Genomic DNA, 19,094 nt, shown 5'->3' on the forward strand with positions numbered 1-19,094 from the left:
CTACGTTAGCTCAACCGTACCGAGGGGGACCCACCAATCCTGTAAAGGTTAACCACTTCACATGTTTCTGACAGAAAATAACAACTGAGAATGCAATGGCAAGGTACACATGATCCCTGCCCAAGGTCAAACGAGGAAACTGAAAACGGACCGATGGCGGAGAATATTTCCTCACTGCATGGTTGATGCCCTGACCTGATGCCAGTCCAGCTGACAGAGGGAACTCGAGAATGAATGCATTATTCAAGGTTGTGGATGAGATTGCAACAGCACAAAAGATTCCAAGAGATCTGGAGACATCAGTCCTACCTCACAGTACTCAGTGATGATGCAGAAGGAGTCTCTATGCAGAAAGCTGCTGTAGAAAGTGATGATGGCTGGGTGGTGGAGCTGGGACAGGAGCTGAGCCTCCTGGGATGCCTGGACTGTCTCGTTAGGACGCAGGTCCCCGAGAGGGATCTCCTTCAGCACCTTACTAGGGATCAAAGGTCAGACGGCAAAGGAGAGAGAAAGGTTATAGTAAGGGGTTTTTCGAAAAAGGGCAACACATGTACGTAGTAGCAAGTTATTTTTATTTTTTATTTAACCAAGCAAGTCAGTTAAGAACAAATCCTCATTTACAATGGCAGCCTAGGAACAGTGGGTTAACTGCCTTGTGCAGGAGCAGAATGACAGATCTTGTCAGCTCGTCCTCCTCTCTACCTCTCCTCCTCTCTACCTCTCCTCCTCTCTATCGCTCCTTCTCTCCACCTCTCTTCCTCTCTACCTCTCCTCCTCTCTACCTCTCTACCTCTCCTCCTCTCTACCTCTCTACCTCTCCTCCTCTCTACCTCTCCTCCTCTATACCTCTCCTCCTCTCTACCTCTCCTCTCTACCTCTCCTCCTCTCTTCCTCTCCTCCTCTCTTCCTCTCCTCCTCTCTACCTCTCTTCCTCTCTTCCTCTCCTCCCCTCTACCTCTCCTCCTCTCCTCCTCTCTACCTCTCCTCCTCTCTTCCTCTCCTCTCTATCGCTCCTCCTCTCTACCTCTCCTCCTCTCTACCTCTCCTCCTCTCTATTGCTTCTCCTCTCTACCTCTCCTCCTCTCATCCTCTCCTCCTCTCCACCTCTCCTCCTCTCTACCTCTCCTCCTCTCTACCTCTCCTCCTCTCTATCGCTCCTCCTCTCTATCGCTCCTCCTCTCTACCTCTCCTCCTCTCTACCTCTCCTCCTCTCTATCGCTACTCCTCTCCACCTCTCTTCCTCTCTACCTCTCCTCCTCTCTACCTCTCCTCCTCTCTTCCTCTCCCCCTCTCTATCTCCACTTCTCTCTACCTCTCCTCCTCTCTTCCTCTCCTCCTCTCTACCTCTCCTCCTTTCTTCCTCTCCTCCTCTCTACCTCTCCTCCTCTCTTCCTCTCCTCCTCTCTACCTCTCCTCCTCTCTACCTCTCCTCCTCTCTATCGCTCCTCCTCTCTACCTCTCTACCTCTCCTCCTCTCTACCTCTCTTGCTCTCCACCTCTCCTCCTCTCTACCTCTCCTCCTCTCTACCTCTCCTCCTTTCTACCTCTCCTCCTCTCTACCTCTCCTCTCTACCTCTCCTCCTCTCTATCACTCCTCCTCTCTACCTCTCCTCCTCTCTATCGCTCCTCCTCTCTACCTCTCCTCCTCTCTACCTCTCCTCCTCTCTATCGCTCCTCCTCTCTTACCTCTCCTCCTCTCTACCTCTCCTCCTCTCTATCGCTCCTCCTCTCTACCTCTCCTCCTCTCTTCCTCTCCTCCTCCCTACCTCTCCTCCTCTCTACCTCTCCTCCTCTCTTCCTCTCCTCCTCTCCTCCTCTCCACCTCTCCTCCTCTCTTCCTCTCCTCTCTACCTCTCCTCCTCTCCACCTCTCCTCCTCTCCTCTCCTCCTCTCTTCCTCTCCCCCTCTACCTCTCCTCCTCTCTTCCTCTCCTGCTCTCCTCCTCTCTATCGCTCCTCCTCTCTACCTCTCCTCCTCTCCACCTCTCGTCCTCTCTTCCTCTCCCCCTCTACCTCACCTCCTCTCTTCCTCTCCTCCTCTCTACCTCTCCTCCTCTCCACCTCTCCTCCTCTCCTCCTCTCTTCCTCTCCCCCTCTACCTCTCCTCCTCTCTTCCTCTCCTCCTCTCCTCCTCTCTATCGCTCCTCCTCTCTACCTCTCCTCCTCTCCACCTCTCCTCCTCTCTATCGCTCCTCCTCTCTACCTCTCCTCCTCTCCACCTCTCCTCCTCTCCTCCTCTCTTCCTCTCCCCCTCTACCTCTCCTCCTCTCTTCCTCTCCTCCTCTCTATCGCTCCTCCTCTCTACCTCTCCTCCTCTCCACCTCTCCTCCTCTCTTCCTCTCTTCCTCTCCCCCTCTACCTCACCTCCTCTCTTCCTCTCCTCCTCTCTACCTCTCCTCCTCTCTACCTCTCCTCCTCTCTATCGCTCCTCCTCTCTACCTCTCCTCCTCTCTATCACTCCTCCTCTCTACCTCTCCTCCTCTCATCCTCTCCTCCTTTCTACCTCTCCTCCTCTCTACCTCTCCTCCTCTCTATCGCTCCTCCTCTCTACCTCTCCTCCTCTCTACCTCTCCTCCTCTCTATCGCTCCTCCTCTCTACCTCTCCTCCTCTCTACCTCTCCTCCTCTCTATTGCTCCTCCTCTCTACCTCTCCTCCTCTCTTCCTCTCCTCCTCTCTTCCTCTCCTCCTTTCTACCTCTCCTCCTCTCTTCCTCTCCTCCTCTCTACCTCTCCTCCTCTCTATCGCTCCTCCTCTCTACCTCTCCTCCTCTCCACCTCTCCTCCTCTCTTCCTCTCCCCCTCTACCTCACCTCCTCTCTTCCTCTCCTCCTCTCTACCTCTCCTCCCTCTCTACCTCTCCATCGCTCCTCCTCTCTACCTCTCCTCCTCTCTATCACTCCTCCTCTCTACCTCTCCTCCTCTCATCCTCTCCTCCTTTCTACCTCTCCTCCTCTCTACCTCTCCTCCTCTCTATCGCTCCTCCTCTCTACCTCTCCTCCTCTCTACCTCTCCTCCTCTCTATCGCTCCTCCTCTCTACCTCTCCTCCTCTCTACCTCTCCTCCTCTCTATTGCTCCTCCTCTCTACCTCTCCTCCTCTCTTCCTCTCCTCCTCTCTTCCTCTCCTCCTTTCTACCTCTCCTCCTCTCTTCCTCTCCTCCTCTCTACCTCTCCTCTCTACCTCTCCTCCTCTCTATCGCTCCTCCTCTCTACCTCTCCTCCTCTCTTCATCTCCTCCTCTCTTCATCTCCTCCTCTCTACCTCTCCTCCTTCCGTACCTTTAAGGAGCTCATCAGGCCCCACTCAGAGAAAGGACTGATCTGTCGCAGCACAAAGAACCTCTGGCTAAATTGGTCCTCAGGTCATTGATGTGAAGTCTACGTTCTCATTCAGTCTCTCTCTATTCAGCTTCCTACTTCACTTTCTCTCACCTTCTGCAAAGGTTAGGCAGCGGAAACGCATTGTCCTAAATGACATCCTGGTATGCTGCTCTGAGACTGAGAGATCCTTAGGCTTCTGATATGATTAACCACAACACATGGCCCTAACTATGACACATGTTGGGTTGGGTTGGCATCCAGGGTTAGTGTGGTTGGTGAAATGTGTTCCATCTGGTGTTGCGTCTTCTCAGCTCTCTTCACAGGTTCCCGGTGGCAGCAGTCAAGACATTTAAGACTTAACTTCCACTTTCTTCCTTCCTGCCGGAAAACATATTTTACACCCTCTTCTGTTGGCTCTCTGCAATGAGTCATGGTCAAGCTGGGCTGTGTCTGATAGTCGGTCAGATTATTTGTCTTCCTGGAATGAAATGATCGTCTGCAGATTGAGTGTTCCTTGACTTCTTGTTAATGTCAGCATAGGTGTGGGCTTACTGTTGTTCTGAGCTAGCCAGTGATCCCAGGTTGAAGTAACTTCCGGGTCACTACCATATCAGTGGACAGGGTTGAGAGGTCATCCAGGAGACAGTGGAGGGATGGGATCATTCATGACAAAGCTGTGGTTTAATGTACTACATGGCCAACACTGTCTACGACTGCTGTTTGTGGAGATTTCCAACACTGTCTACAACTGCTGTTTGTGGAGATTTCCAACACTGTCTAAGACTGCTGTTGGTGCAGATTTCCAACACTAAGACTGCTGTTTGTGGAGATTTCCAACACTGTCTAAGACTGCTGTTTGTGGAGATTTCCAACACTAAGAGTGCTGTTTGTGGAGATTTCCAACACTGTCTAAGACTGCTGTTTGTGGAGATTTCCAACACTGTCTAAGACTGCTGTTTGTGGAGATTTCCAACACTAAGACTGCTGTTTGTGGAGATTTCCAACACTAAGACTGCTGTTTGTGGAGATTTCCAACACTGTCTAAGACTGCTGTTTGTGGAGATTTCCAACACTAAGAGTGCTGTTTGTGGAGATTTCCAACACTGTCTAAGACTGCTGTTTGTGGAGATTTCCAACACTAAGACTGCTGTTTGTGGAGATTTCCAACACTAAGACTGCTGTTTGTGGAGATTTCCAACACTAAGACTGCTGTTTGTGGAGATTTCCAACACTGTCTACGACCGCTGTTTGTGGAGATTTCCAACACTAAGACTGCTGTTGGTGGAGATTTCCAACACTGTTGAAGTCAGCTGGTTGTGGAGATGTTGGTGGAACATTGTGATAAATGGGTCGTTCAAAATCCCCCTCCATATACTGTGCTTCATTAGATATCATCACCTTTCCCATGTTCTCATGCATACAGTATGTACAGTATGATACGATAAATGGTTTGCAGTTTAGTGGCCTTGTCCTTGGTGGCAGAGATTGACATAGAGCAGGGTTGCTTAAATGATGGGCCTGGGCCTAAAGTGGGCCCTGGGCAAGTGGGTCACGAGTTATCAGAATGCGTCTATAATCACACACTATTTCATCTTCATTTGGGTCGTTGGAGGACGATTTGGGTCACGGGAGAACGGCCCATTTCTTATTTGGATCTTGGGCTGAAAAAGTTGAAGAACCCCTGACGTAGAGGACCAGAGAATGGCACAGAAGGACTCATCTCTTAGTGTGACATGGAGCCTCTAGAATAGATGACTCCTTATAGCCAGAGGCAGGCTGGCAGGGGCGTCATTCAATGGCACATTGGTTAAGTAACAAACAAACAGCCGACTTCACCTTGCCTTTGTGTTTCTACACATTTAGCATATTATGTCACAGAAGGTAATTGAGCAGAAATATAAATACGATTGGTGAATTAAAAATAACTGAGAGTATGGATTTAGTAAATAAAAATGTGTCTGTGTGACTCAGTGCTTCGTTTTTTGCTTTTTGTTTTATGCAATTGTTCTGTCTCCCTCATAACATCACATTGTTCTGTCTCCCTCATAATATCACATTGTTCTGTCTCCCTCATAACATCACATTGTTCTGTCTCCCTCATAATATCACATTGTTCTGTCTCCCTCATAATATCACATTGTTCTGTCTCCCTCATAATATCACATTGTTCTGTCTCCCTCATAACATCACATTGTTCTGTCTCCCTCATAATATGACATTGTTCTGTCTCCCTCATAACATCACATTGTTCTGTCTCCCTCATAATATGACATTGTTCTGTCTCCCTCATAATATCACATTGTTCTGTCTCCCTCATAATATCACATTGTTCTGTCTCCCTCATAACATCACATTGTTCTGTCTCCCTCATAACATCACATTGTTCTGTCTCCCTCATAATATGACATTGTTCTGTCTCCCTCATAATATGACATTGTTCTGTCTCCCTCATAATATGACATTGTTCTGTCTCCCTCATAATATCACATTGTTCTGTCTCCCTCATAATATCACATTGTTCTGTCTCCCTCATAATATCACATTGTTCTGTCTCCCTCATAATCTCACATTGTTCTGTCTCCCTCATAATATCACATTGTTCTGTCGCCCTCTGTCTCCCTCATAATATCACATTGTTCTGTCTCCCTCATAATCTCACATTGTTCTGTCTCCCTCATAATATCACATTGTTCTGTCTCCCTCATAATCTCACATTGTTCTGTCTCCCTCATAATCTCACATTGTTCTGTCTCCCTCATAATATCACATTGTTCTGTCTCCCTCATAATATCACATTGTTCTGTCTCCCTCATAATATCACATTGGAAACGATTTATCCGGAGGCTGCATTCATTGTAGCTGGGGATTTTAACAAGGCTAATCTGAAAACAAGACTCCCTAAATTTTATCAGCATATCGATTGCGCAACCAGGGGTGGAAAGACCCTGGATCATTGTTACTCTAACTTCCGCGACGCATATAAGGCCCTGCCCCGCCCCCCTTTCGGGAAAGCTGACCACGACTCCATTTTGTTGATCCCTGCCTACAGACAGAAACTAAAACAAGAAGCTCCCACGCTGAGGTCTGTCCAACGCTGGTCCGACCAAGCTGACTCCACACTCCAAGACTGCTTCCATCACGTGGACTGGGAGATGTTTCGTATTGCGTCAGACAACAACATTGACGAATACGCTGATACGGTGTGCGAGTTCATTAGAACGTGCGTTGAAGATGTCGTTCCCATAGCAACGATTAAAACATTTCCTAACCAGAAACCGTGGATTGATGGCAGCATTCGTGTGAAACTGAAGGCACGAACCACTGCTTTTAATCAGGGCAAGGTGTCTGGTAACATGGCTGAATACAAACAGTGCAGCTATTCCCTCCGCAAGGCTATCAAACAAGCTAAGCGCCAGTACAGAGACAAAGTAGAATCTCAATTCAACGGCTCAGACACAAGAGGTATGTGGCAGGGTCTACAGTCAATCACGGACTACAGGAAGAAACCCAGCCCAGTCACGGACCAGGATGTCTTGCTCCCAGGCAGACTAAATAACTTTTTGCCCGCTTTGAGGACAATACAGTGCCACTGACACGGCCTGCAACGGAAACATGCAGTCTCTCCTTCACTGCAGCCGAAGTGAGTAAGACATTTAAACGTGTTAACCCTCGCAAGGCTGCAGGCCCAGACGGCATCCCCAGCCGCGCCCTCAGAGCATGCGCAGACCAGCTGGCCGGTGTGTTTACGGACATATTCAATCAATCCCTATACCAGTCTGCTGTTCCCACATGCTTCAAGAGGGCCACCATTGTTCCTGTTCCCAAGAAAGCTAAGGTAACTGAGCTAAACGACTACCGCCCCGTAGCACTCACATCCGTCATCATGAAGTGCTTTGAGAGACTAGTCAAGGACCATATCACCTCCACCCTACCTGACACCCTTGACCCACTCCAATTTGCTTACCGCCCAAATAGGTCCACAGACGATGCAATCTCAACCACACTGCACACTGCCCTAACCCATCTGGACAAGAGGAATACCTATGTGAGAATGCTGTTCATCGACTACAGCTCGGCATTCAACACCATAGTACCCTCCAAGCTCGTCATCAAGCTCGAGACCCTGGGTCTCGACCCCGCCCTGTGCAACTGGGTACTGGACTTCCTGACGGGCCGCCCCCAGGTGGTGAGGGTAGGCAACAACATCTCCTCCCCGCTGATCCTCAACACTGGGGCCCCACAAGGGTGCGTTCTGAGCCCTCTCCTGTACTCCCTGTTCACCCACGACTGCGTGGCCATGCACGCTCCAACTCAATCATCAAGTTTGCGGACGACACAACAGTGGTAGGCTTGATTACCAACAACGACGAGACGGCCTACAGGGAGGAGGTGAGGGCCCTCGGAGTGTGGTGTCAGGAAAATAACCTCACACTCAACGTCAACAAAACTAAGGAGATGATTGTGGACTTCAGGAAACAGCAGAGGGAACACCCCCATCCACATCGATGGAACAGTAGTGGAGAGGGTAGCAAGTTTTAAGTTCCTCGGCATACACATCACAGACAAACTGAATTGGTCCACTCACACAGACAGCATCGTGAGGAAGGCGCAGCAGCGCCTCTTCAACCTCAGGAGGCTGAAGAAATTCGGCTTGTCACCAAAAGCACTCACAAACTTCTACAGATGCACAATCGAGAGCATCCTGGCGGGCTGTATCACCGCCTGGTATGGCAACTGCACCGCCCTCAACCGTAAGGCTCTCCAGAGGGTAGTGAGGTCTGCACAACGCATCACCGGGGCAAACTACCTGCCCTCCAGGACACCTACACCACCCGATGCTACAGGAAGGCCATAAAGATCATCAAGGACATCAACCACCGAGCCACTGCCTGTTCACCCCGCTGCCATCCAGAAGGCGAGGTCAGTACAGGTGCATCAAAGCTGGGACCGAGAGACTGAAAAACAGCTTCTATCTCAAGGCCATCAGACTGTTAAACAGCCACCACTAACATTGAGTGGCTACTGCCAACACACTGTCAATGACACTGACTCTACTCCAGCCACTTTAATCATGGGAAATGATGTAAATATATCACTAGCCACTTTAAACAATGCTACCTTATATAATGTTACTTACCCTACATTGTTCATCTCATATGCATACGTTGATACTGTACTCTATATCATCGACTGCATCCTTATGTAATACATGTATCACTAGCCACTTTAACTATGCCACTTGGTTTACATACTTATCTCATATGTATATACTGTACTCGATATCATCTACTGTATCTTGCCTATGCTGCTCTGTACCATCACTCATTCATATATCCTTATGTACATATTCTTTATCCCCTTACACTGTGTATGACAGTAGTTTTTTTTTTGGAATTGTTAGTTAGATTACTTGCTCGTTATTACTGCATTGTCGGGACTAGAAGCACAAGCATTTCGCTACACTCGCATTAACATCTGCTAACCATGTGTATGTGACAAATAAAATTTGATTTGAATTTGATTTGATTTGACATTGTTCTGTCTCCCTCATAATATCACATTGTTCTGTCTCCCTCATAATATCACATTGTTCTGTCTCCCTCTGTCTCCCTCATAATATCACATTGTTCTGTCTCCCTCTGTCTCCCTCATAATATCACATTGTTCTGTCTCCCTCTGTCTCCCTCATAATATCACATTGTTCTGTCTCCCTCTGTCTCCCTCATAATATCACATTGTTCTGTCTCCCTCATAATATCACATTGTTCTGTCTCCCTCATAATATCACATTGTTCTGTCTCCCTCATAATATCACATTGTTCTGTCTCCCTCATAATATCACATTGTTCTGTCTCCCTCATAATATCACATTGTTCTGTCTCCCTCATAATATCACATTGTTCTGTCTCCCTCATAATATCACATTGTTCTGTCTCCCTCTGTCTCCCTCATAATATCACATTGTTCTGTCTCCCTCATAATATCACATTGTTCTGTCTCCCTCATAATATCACATTGTTCTGTCTCCCTCATAATATCACATTGTTCTGTCTCCCTCATAATATCACATTGTTCTGTCTCCCTCTGTCTCCCTCATAATATCACATTGTTCTGTCTCCCTCATAATATCACATTGTTCTGTCTCCCTCATAATATCACATTGTTCTGTCTCCCTCATAACATCACATTGTTCTGTCTCCCTCATAATATCACATTGTTCTGTCTCCCTCATAATATCACATTGTTCTGTCTCCCTCATAATATCACATTGTTCTGTCTCCCTCATAACATCACATTGTTCTGTCTCCCTCATAATATCACATTGTTCTGTCTCCCTCATAATATCACATTGTTCTGTCTCCCTCATAATATCACATTGTTCTGTCTCCCTCATAATATCACATTGTTCTGTCTCCCTCATAATATCACATTGTTCTGTCTCCCTCATAACATCACATTGTTCTGTCTCCCTCATAATATCACATTGTTCTGTCTCCCTCATAATATCACATTGTTCTGTCTCCCTCATAATATCACATTGTTCTGTCTCCCTCATAATATCACATTGTTCTGTCTCCCTCATAATATCACATTGTTCTGTCTCCCTCATAATATCACATTGTTCTGTCTCCCTCATAATATCACATTGTTCTGTCTCCCTCAAAATATCACATTGCAGCAGAGGGCATTCAGAATTCAGAGAAAGTCCTCCATTCAATCTCATAGGACAGGGGTTATCGCCATGCGGCATGAACATCACATTACTCATCGAGCCGTTCCTGCAGGGAATAACTTAGAACGTAGCGTGTCCAGATTCTCTTATTGTCTCTGTTAGTTGGATCACATTGGTATAATCCTGGAACAGTGGGGAGGGAAGCCACATTACGGTACACACACACACACATACACACACACACGCCATGCACACGCACGCACACCATGCACACACACATACACACACACACACACACACATAAACCATTGGTATCATTCCTATGGTCCTACTGGCCACATCACTAGCTGATGTAACAAGGTGATGACAGTCTGAAAAACAAGATGAGAAATCACTACAAAGATTTACAGGTATATGTTGAAAATGTTGTCTGTCTCACTGTTAACATGAAGAATAAACCCAAACAGATGTACATGTCCTGATGGATTCCAGAAGTTCAAATTACAATATGGACTGGGACAGGGGAGAGGGGAGAGGGGCGAGGGGAGAGGGGAGAGAGGAGAGGGGACAGGGGAGAGGGGAGAGGGGACAGGGGAGAGGGGAGAGGGGCGAGAGGGGAGAGGGGAGAGGGGAGAGAGGCGAGAGGCGAGAGGGGAGAGAAGCAAGAGGTGAGAGGGGAGAGAGGCGAGGGGAGGGGGGGAGAGGGGAGAGAGGTGTGAGGGGAGAGAAGCTAGAGGTGAGAGGGGAGAGGGGCGAGAAGCAAGAGGTGAGAGGGGAGAGAGGTGAGGGGAGGGGGAGGAGGGGATAGGGGCGAGAAGCAAGAGGTGAGAGGGGAGAGAGGCGAGGGGAGGGGAGGGGGGGGGGAGGAGGGGAGAGGGGGCGAGAGGGGAGAGAAGCAAGAGGTGAGAGGGGCGAGAGGGGAGAGAAGCAAGAGGTGAGAGGGGAGAGAGGCGAGGGGAGGGGGGGAGAGGGAGGAGGGGAGAGGGAGGAGGGGAGAGGGGAGAGGGAGGTGGGGAGAGGGGAGAGAAGCAAGAGGTGAGAGGGGAGAGAGGCGAGGGGATGTGTATATACAGTATATATAATGATCTGTATGTGTATAAGTTATACAAGAACTGGTGAACAGGAGCCAACTATTGGCATGGAAGCCCCTCCAGTAGGCCTTGCATAGCAATCAGCCAGACAAGACCAGCTCCATGTAAAGAACACCTGCATCACCCCTCTGTATCCATGTACAGTAAAGATCTGAGACCTGACCATCTCTGATCCACTGGCCACACCACCACAAATCCACCTGGAAGCACTCAGTCAGTCAGTCAGTCAGTCAGTCAGTCCCTAATATGCAACCAGGGCTTCTTTTTTCTGATTTGATTTCTAATTCAATTTCATTTGTTGAGCCTTTAAAAACGTTCTATCCGCATCAGTACCGTCTGTATATTGCTCTTTTCCAAGTGAAAGACCTCGCATTGCAGGGAAATGAGTGGTGGGATATTGCTAAATGGATGTGTGGTGGCGGGCGAGGCGAGGGAGAGTGTGAGAGGCGAGAGGCGAGAGGCATGGGTGCTGCCAACCACATCTATCCACAGCCCAGAAGGAAATATTACCAAGCTGTTTGTCCTCACCTCCGTAATTCTTCCCAAAAGGTACAGAAGCACTTATTGAGCTAGCGGGTACACACAACTCAAGTATGCAGGGACAGAAACGTCAGCTGGTCGTCATTTAACTAGTGTGCTTGCTTCAGCAAGAAGTATCCCGCTATTGGCTGATACTTATTTACACATTGGAGATGGACTCCAACAGCCTGCTGTTAGGTGCTGGTAATGAATTAGATATGTGTGCATTATACAATAATGACTTGGTACTGATTGCACATCAGCTGCGACTTTGTAATTAGTATAGTAAGCACACAATAAACCATCTAGACAAGACCATCATTGTTAGTAATGACTGTGTTTACAAACACTCAATACACACGTTTTGGATGGGGAACATTTACAGTAACTGTTGACAGCTAAGCTAACCGAAGGAGCAATTGTTCTTTTCCCAGAATGCTGCACACACTAAGTGAATGGGTGGGGAAACTAAATGAATAAACAAACAAAGGGGAAACTATTTCTGACAATCTTGGCTGCCTGTCACTCTTGTTTACGAAACAGGCAGAAGAACACATCGCTCCTCATTCAGAGTTAATCATTTTAACGTTGGAATGAAACGATAAGGAGGAGATTGTTAATAAAGGGGAAGAAGACAAGGCCATTTGTCTTGGGCTGATGTGAAACAGCTGTATCCCCGAGGCAGCTCTCTCTGTTGTAGCCTTGAAGTCTGTACTTTTTAAAGTCCAGTTTCTTCTTGTTCAAAGCCATCTACTGTATGTGATTACACAGTGGAATAGAGGTCAGCTTGATGGGCCTGTTGACCAGAATAAGTCAATAACGTCACAAAGCACACTGTATGTGCACACTGTATGTGTACACTGTATGTGATTACACTGTATGTGTACACTGTATGTGCACACTGTATGTGTACACTGTATGTGCACACTGTATGTGTACACTGTATGTGATTACACTGTATGTGTACACTGTATGTGTATGACACATCTACACTCTTAGAAAAAAAGGTGCTATCTAGAGCCAAAAAGGGTTCTTCTGCTGTTTCCACAGGAGAACCCTTTGAAGAACCCCTTTGGTTCCAAGTAGAACCCATTTGGTTCCAGGTAGAACCATTTTTGAACATTGAACCCAAAAGAGTTCTACCTGGAACCAAGAAGGGTTCTACCTGGAACCAAAAATGGTTACCTACTCTACTGTGCTCAACAAAACATCCATTTAAAAATCCTTTCTTGCTATGTGCATAACTACCTGCTTCAGTGCCAAGAAGGGAAGCAGAAACCAGAAGTCATGAGTGACTGGCTTCAGCAAGTCCAGGAGGAATTCTGGCTGGATATAATACATGAATTCAGAACCACACACACACACACACACACACACACACACACACACACACACACACACACACACACACACACACACACACACACACACACACACACACACACACACACACACACACACACACACACACACACACACACACACACACACACACACACACACACACACACACACACACACACACACACACACGAGTCATCATTGCATGTGATAGACAGTAGCCTGACTGACACTGGTCTCACGTGGTGAGGAAAGGAAAGATATCAGTCGTCTCTCAGTGTGGATGTGTCTGTCTGATGGACAGTCCAGGTAACAGAATCACATGTCAAACTCATTCCACGGAGGGCTGAGTTTCTGCACGTTTTTGTACTTGATTGTTGAATTCTGGTCACAAATTAGTGAGGAACTCCTCTCAGCTGGTTGTCTAGGCCTTAATTGAAAAGCAAAACCAAAAACCCACAGACACTAGGCCATCCATGGAATGAGTTTGACACCCTGCCCCAGGGGAACCAACATCAGACATTCAGAAACTCCTCTTGCTCAAAGCAGGTGTGATCCATGAGCAGAGTGATGACATTGATCATCATAGCAGATGATGATTTGATATGTATTTTTACTGCAGAGAGGCTGGTGATGCCTGATGTCTTCAGTAAGGGAAAGGGTGTGGCTTCCAACACCAACCCACAATCTGCAGTCATATGATCTGAGAAAAATGTGAGAAATGAATGTGTATACTGTATGTGAATGCACTGCTTTAAATGCATCCTTGGAACATATATCTCTATATATCTCAAATATAGCTTGAATACAGCTAACTGACACTCAGGTGTTGGAGGGCTCATTTGACTGCTGTTTTGCGGAGTCGTAATGAGTCAGAATTGAAATACCACAGCATCTGTTAAACTGAAGCCATATGCTACAATGGGCAGAACAAAGCCAATTCAGGCAGTGACTCAAAAGTTCAAACTGCTTAAGAATACGTTCTGCACTCACTCACTCACTCACTCACTCACTCACACACACACACACACGCACGCACGCACACACGCACGCACACACGCACGCACACACGCACGCACGCACACAGGAAGGGAGGAATTGTATGAAGCAGATGCTCTATGATCGGTCTATTAACTATACAGCTTTGTTATCCTAAATACAGCCCCTTGGCTAGAACTCTTTATACATCTGGCGATAAAAGAGTTATGCTATTGTAATTATTCCCCCAAAAAGATAGGGATTTCATTTCAGATGTTTAGTGGATTTCATCTGGACTACAAAAACCATTTAGAGAACTCTCCCTCCCTCCCTGGTAGTAGCTAAGTTGCTAATGTGTGCTGTGAGTGAGGTGAGCTGTCTGCCCTGTGAATGGCGGGGGTTTTGAGTGGCAGTGCTGTGCCAGTGTGTGGTGGGTCAGGGGGTTAGTGGGCACCGCTGGGCTGTGGTAACAAGTTGAAAGCCTTGCCCTGAGCCTGGAGCGTGGGGATAATGACCCGTGGCATGTTGTCTCTTGCCTCTAGGTGCCATAACTAATTGGTGCTGCATTCTCTGAAAAGGGTATGTCTCCCTCTTTCCCTTTTTTACCTCACTATCTCCCTCCATTTCTGTCTTTCTTTACTCACTATCTCTCACTCCCTCTCTTTACTCTCTGGGTGGAAGGATGGTAGTCCCATTCCCTCCATTTATGTCTTTCTTTACTCACTATCTCTCCCTCCCTCTCTTTACTCTCTGGGTGGAAGGATGGTAGTCCCATTCCCTCCATTTCTTTCTTTACTCACTATCTCTCCCTCCCTCTCTTTACTCTCTGGGTGGAAGGATGGTAGTCCCATTCCCTCCATTTCTGTCTTTCTTTACTCACTATCTCTCACTCCCTCTCTTTACTCTCTGGGTGGAAGGATGGTAGTCCCATTCCCTCCATTTCTTTCTTTACTCACTATCTCTCCCTCCCTCTCTTTACTCTCTGGGTGGAAGGATGGTAGTCCCATTCCCTCCATTTCTGTCTTTCTTTACTCACTATCTCTCACTCCCTCTCTTTACTCTCTGGGTGGAAGGATGGTAGTCCCATTCCCTCCATTTATGTCTTTCTTTACTCACTATCTCTCCCTCCCTCTCTTTACTCTCTGGGTGGAAGGATGGTAGTCCCATTCCCTCCATTTCTTTCTTTACTCACTATCTCTCACTCCCTCTCTTTACTCTCTGGGTGGAAGGATGGTAGTCCCATTCCCTCCATTTCTGTCTTTCTTTACTCACTATCTCTCATTCCCTCTCTTTACTCTCTGGGTGGAAGGATGGTAGTCCCATTCCCTCCATTTCTGTCTTTCTTTACTCACTATCTCTCATTCCCTCTCTTTACTCTCTGGGTGGAAGGATGGTAGTCCCATTCCCTCCATTTCTGTCTTTCTTTACTCACTATCTCTCATTCCCTCTCTTTACTCTCTGGGTGGAAGGATGGTAGTCCCATTCCCTCCATTTCTGTCTTTCTTTACTCACTATCTCTCCCTCCCTCTCTTTACTCTCTGGGTGGAAGGATGGTAGTCCCATTCCCTCCATTTCTTTCTTTACTCACTATCTCTCACTCCCTCTCTTTACTCTCTGGGTGGAAGGATGGTAGTCCCATTCCCTCCATTTCTGTCTTTCTTTACTCACTATCTCTCATTCCCTCTCTTTACTCTCTGGGTGGAAGGATGGTAGTCCCATTCCCTCCATTTCTGTCTTTCTTTACTCACTATCTCTCATTCCCTCTCTTTACTCTCTGGGTGGAAGGATGGTAGTCCCATTCCCTCCATTTCTGTCTTTCTTTACTCACTATCTCTCATTCCCTCTCTTTACTCTCTGGGTGGAAGGATGGTAGTCCCATTCCCTCCATTTCTGTCTTTCTTTACTCACTATCTCTCACTCCCTCTCTTTACTCTCTGGGTGGAAGGATGGTAGTCCCATTCCCTCCATTTCTGTCTTTCTTTACTCACTATCTCTCACTCCCTCTCTTTACTCTCTGGGTGGAAGGATGGTAGTCCCATTCCCTCCATTTCTTTCTTTCTTTACTCACTATCTCTCCCTCCCTCTCTTTACTCTCTGGGTGGAAGGATGGTAGTCCCATTCCCTCCATTTCTTTCTTTACTCACTATCTCTCTCCCTTCTTTACTCTCTGGGTGGAAGGATGGTAGTCCCATTCCCTCCATTTCTGTCTTTCTTTACTCACTATCTCTCATTCCCTCTCTTTACTCTCTGGGTGGAAGGATGGTAGTCCCATTCCCTCCATTTCTGTCTTTCTTTTTATCTCTCATTCCCTCTCTTTACTCTCTAGTCCCATTCCCTCCATTTCTTCTTTCTTTACTCACTATCTCTCATTTCTCTTTACTCTCTGGGTGGAAGGATGGTAGTCCCATTCCCTCCATTTCTGTCTTTCTTTACTCACTATCTCTCACTCCCTCTCTTTACTCTCTGGGTGGAAGGATGGTAGTCCCATTCCCTCCATTTCTGTCTTTCTTTACTCACTATCTCACTCCCTCTCTTTCTCTGGGTGGAAGGATGGTAGTCCCATTCCCTCCATTTCTGTCTTTCTCATCTCTCACTCCCTCTCTTTACTCTCTGGGTGGAAGGATGGTAGTCCCATTCCCTCCATTTCTTTCTTTCTTTACTCACTATCTCTCACTCCCTCTCTTTACTCTCTGGGTGGAAGGATGGTAGTCCCATTCCCTCCATTTCTTTCTTTACTCACTATCTCTCACTCCCTCTCTTTACTCTCTGGGTGGAAGGATGGTAGTCCCATTCCCTCCATTTCTGTCTTTCTTTACTCACTATCTCTCATTCCCTCTCTTTACTCTCTGGGTGGAAGGATGGTAGTCCCATTCCCTCCATTTCTGTCTTTCTTTACTCACTATCTCTCATTCCCTCTCTTTACTCTCTGGGTGGAAGGATGGTAGTCCCATTCCCTCCATTTCTGTCTTTCTTTACTCACTATCTCTCATTCCCTCTCTTTACTCTCTGGGTGGAAGGATGGTAGTCCCATTCCCTCCATTTCTGTCTTTCTTTACTCACTATCTCTCACTCCCTCTCTTTACTCTCTGGGTGGAAGGATGGTAGTCCCATTCCCTCCATTTCTGTCTTTCTTTACTCACTATCTCTCACTCCCTCTCTTTACTCTCTGGGTGGAAGGATGGTAGTCCCATTCCCTCCATTTCTTTCTTTCTTTACTCACTATCTCTCACTCCCTCTCTTTACTCTCTGGGTGGAAGGATGGTAGTCCCATTCCCTCCATTTCTTTGAAATCTAAAAGATGTGATGAGGTGTTGAGTGGGAAGGAGGGCATGTGTGTGTGTGTGTGTGTGTGTGTGTGTGTGTGTGTGTGTGTGTGTGTGTGTGTGTGTGTGTGTGTGTGTGTGTGTGTGTGTGTGTGTGTGTGTGTGTGTGTGTGTGTGTGTGTGTGGCAGAGAGACAGAGAATGAAAGTGAGGACTTTTTCCAATCCAAATCTGCCATCTGCAACGATTGGATTCTGGCCCATGATTAAAGATGGGCTACTGTCACACTCTCCTTAATGACTGAGACCCTATGAATGCAGCACACTGCATGAAATGCCAAAGAGCCTACTGTCTGGCACCTTGCAGGGCCTTGATACTTGCCCAGGAGCCAAGCGTACCTGCTGTGGCATCTGTGTGCTCAGAGGCACGGGACTCTGGGCCCGGCTCGCTGGACTGTGCCAGCAGGCATCATGCTTCAATGCTGGTTAGGCAAGACCCAGTTTCATCATGTATGTCCCTTGTCGTGAGACCATTGTGTGCTTGCAGTGCTCATTTAGGCTTATCCAAACATGTGTATTTATAGACATAGTAGATGAACTCCTGGTGCTGTTTTGATTTGCTTCCTTCGCTGCTATGCAATCTGGTTTCAGAGCTGGTCATGGGTGCACCTCAGCCAAGCTCAAGGTCCTAAACGATATCTTAACCGCCATCGACAAGAAACATTACTGTGCAGCCGTATTCATTGATCTGGCCAAGGCTTTCGACTCTGTCAATCACCACATCCTCATCGGCAGACTCGACAGCTTTGGTTTCTCAAATGATTGCCTCGCCTGGTTCACCAACTACTTATCCGATAGAGTTCAGTGTGTCAAATCGGAGGGTCTGCTGTCCGGACCTCTGGCAGTCTCTATGGGTGTGCCACAGGGTTCAATTCTTGGACCGACTCTCTTCTCTGTATACATCAATGAGGTCGCTCTTGCTGCTGGTGAGTCTCTGATCCACCTCTACGCAGACGACACCATTCTGTATACTTCCGGCCCTTCTTTGGACACTGTGTTAACAACCCTCCAGGCAAGCTTCAATGCCATACAACTCTCCTTCCGTGGCCTCCAATTGCTCTTAAATACAAGTAAAACTAAATGCATGCTCTTCAACCGATCGCTACCTGCACCTACCCACGTCTCCAACATCACTACTCTGGACGGCTCTGACTTAGAATACGTGGACAACTACAAATACTTAGGTGTCTGGTTAGACTGTAAACTCTCCTTCCAGACCCATATCAAACATCTCCAATCCAAAGTTAAATCTAGAATTGGCTTCCTATTTTGCAACAAAGCATCCTTCACTCATGCTGCCAAACATACCCTTGTAAAACTGACCATCCTACCAATCCTCGACTTTGGCGATGTCATTTACAAAATAGCCTCCAATACCCTACTCAACAAATTGGATGCAGTCTATCACAGTGCAATCCGTTTTGTCACCAAAGCCCCATATACTACCCACCATTGCGACCTGTACGCTCTCGTTGGCTGGCCCTCGCTTCATACTCGTCGCCAAACCCACTGGCTCCATGTCATCTACAAGACCCTGCTAGGCAAAGTCCCCCTTATCTCAGCTCGCTGGTCACCATAGCATCTCCCACCTGTAGCACACGCTCCAGCAGGTATATCTCTCTAGTCACCCCCAAAACCAATTCTTTCTTTGGCCGCCTCTCCTTCCAGTTCTCTGCTGCCAATGACTGGAACGAACTACAAAAATCTCTGAAACTGGAAACACTTATCTCCCTCACTAGCTTTAAGCACCAACTGTCAGAGCAGCTCACAGATTACTGCACCTGTACATAGCCCACCTATAATTTAGCCCAAACAACTACCTCTTTCCCAACTGTATTTAATTTTAATTTATTT

General features: G+C 47.3%; 1 protein-coding gene across 1 annotated transcript in view; it reads right to left on the bottom strand.

Moving 5' to 3' along the window:
- Positions 1 to 19,094, bottom strand: part of nek11 (NIMA-related kinase 11) — an 84,789-nt gene that overhangs the window by 63,710 nt on the left and 1,985 nt on the right. Inside the window, exon 3 of the mRNA XM_042319160.1 lies at positions 310 to 475. Within this exon, the coding sequence (XP_042175094.1) occupies positions 310 to 475 (166 nt within the window). The remainder of the gene's footprint in view (positions 1 to 309; positions 476 to 19,094) is intronic.

Source organism: Oncorhynchus tshawytscha, unplaced genomic scaffold, assembly GCF_018296145.1.
Source record: "Oncorhynchus tshawytscha isolate Ot180627B unplaced genomic scaffold, Otsh_v2.0 Un_scaffold_7589_pilon_pilon, whole genome shotgun sequence".
Taxonomy (NCBI): Eukaryota; Metazoa; Chordata; class Actinopteri; order Salmoniformes; family Salmonidae; genus Oncorhynchus; species Oncorhynchus tshawytscha.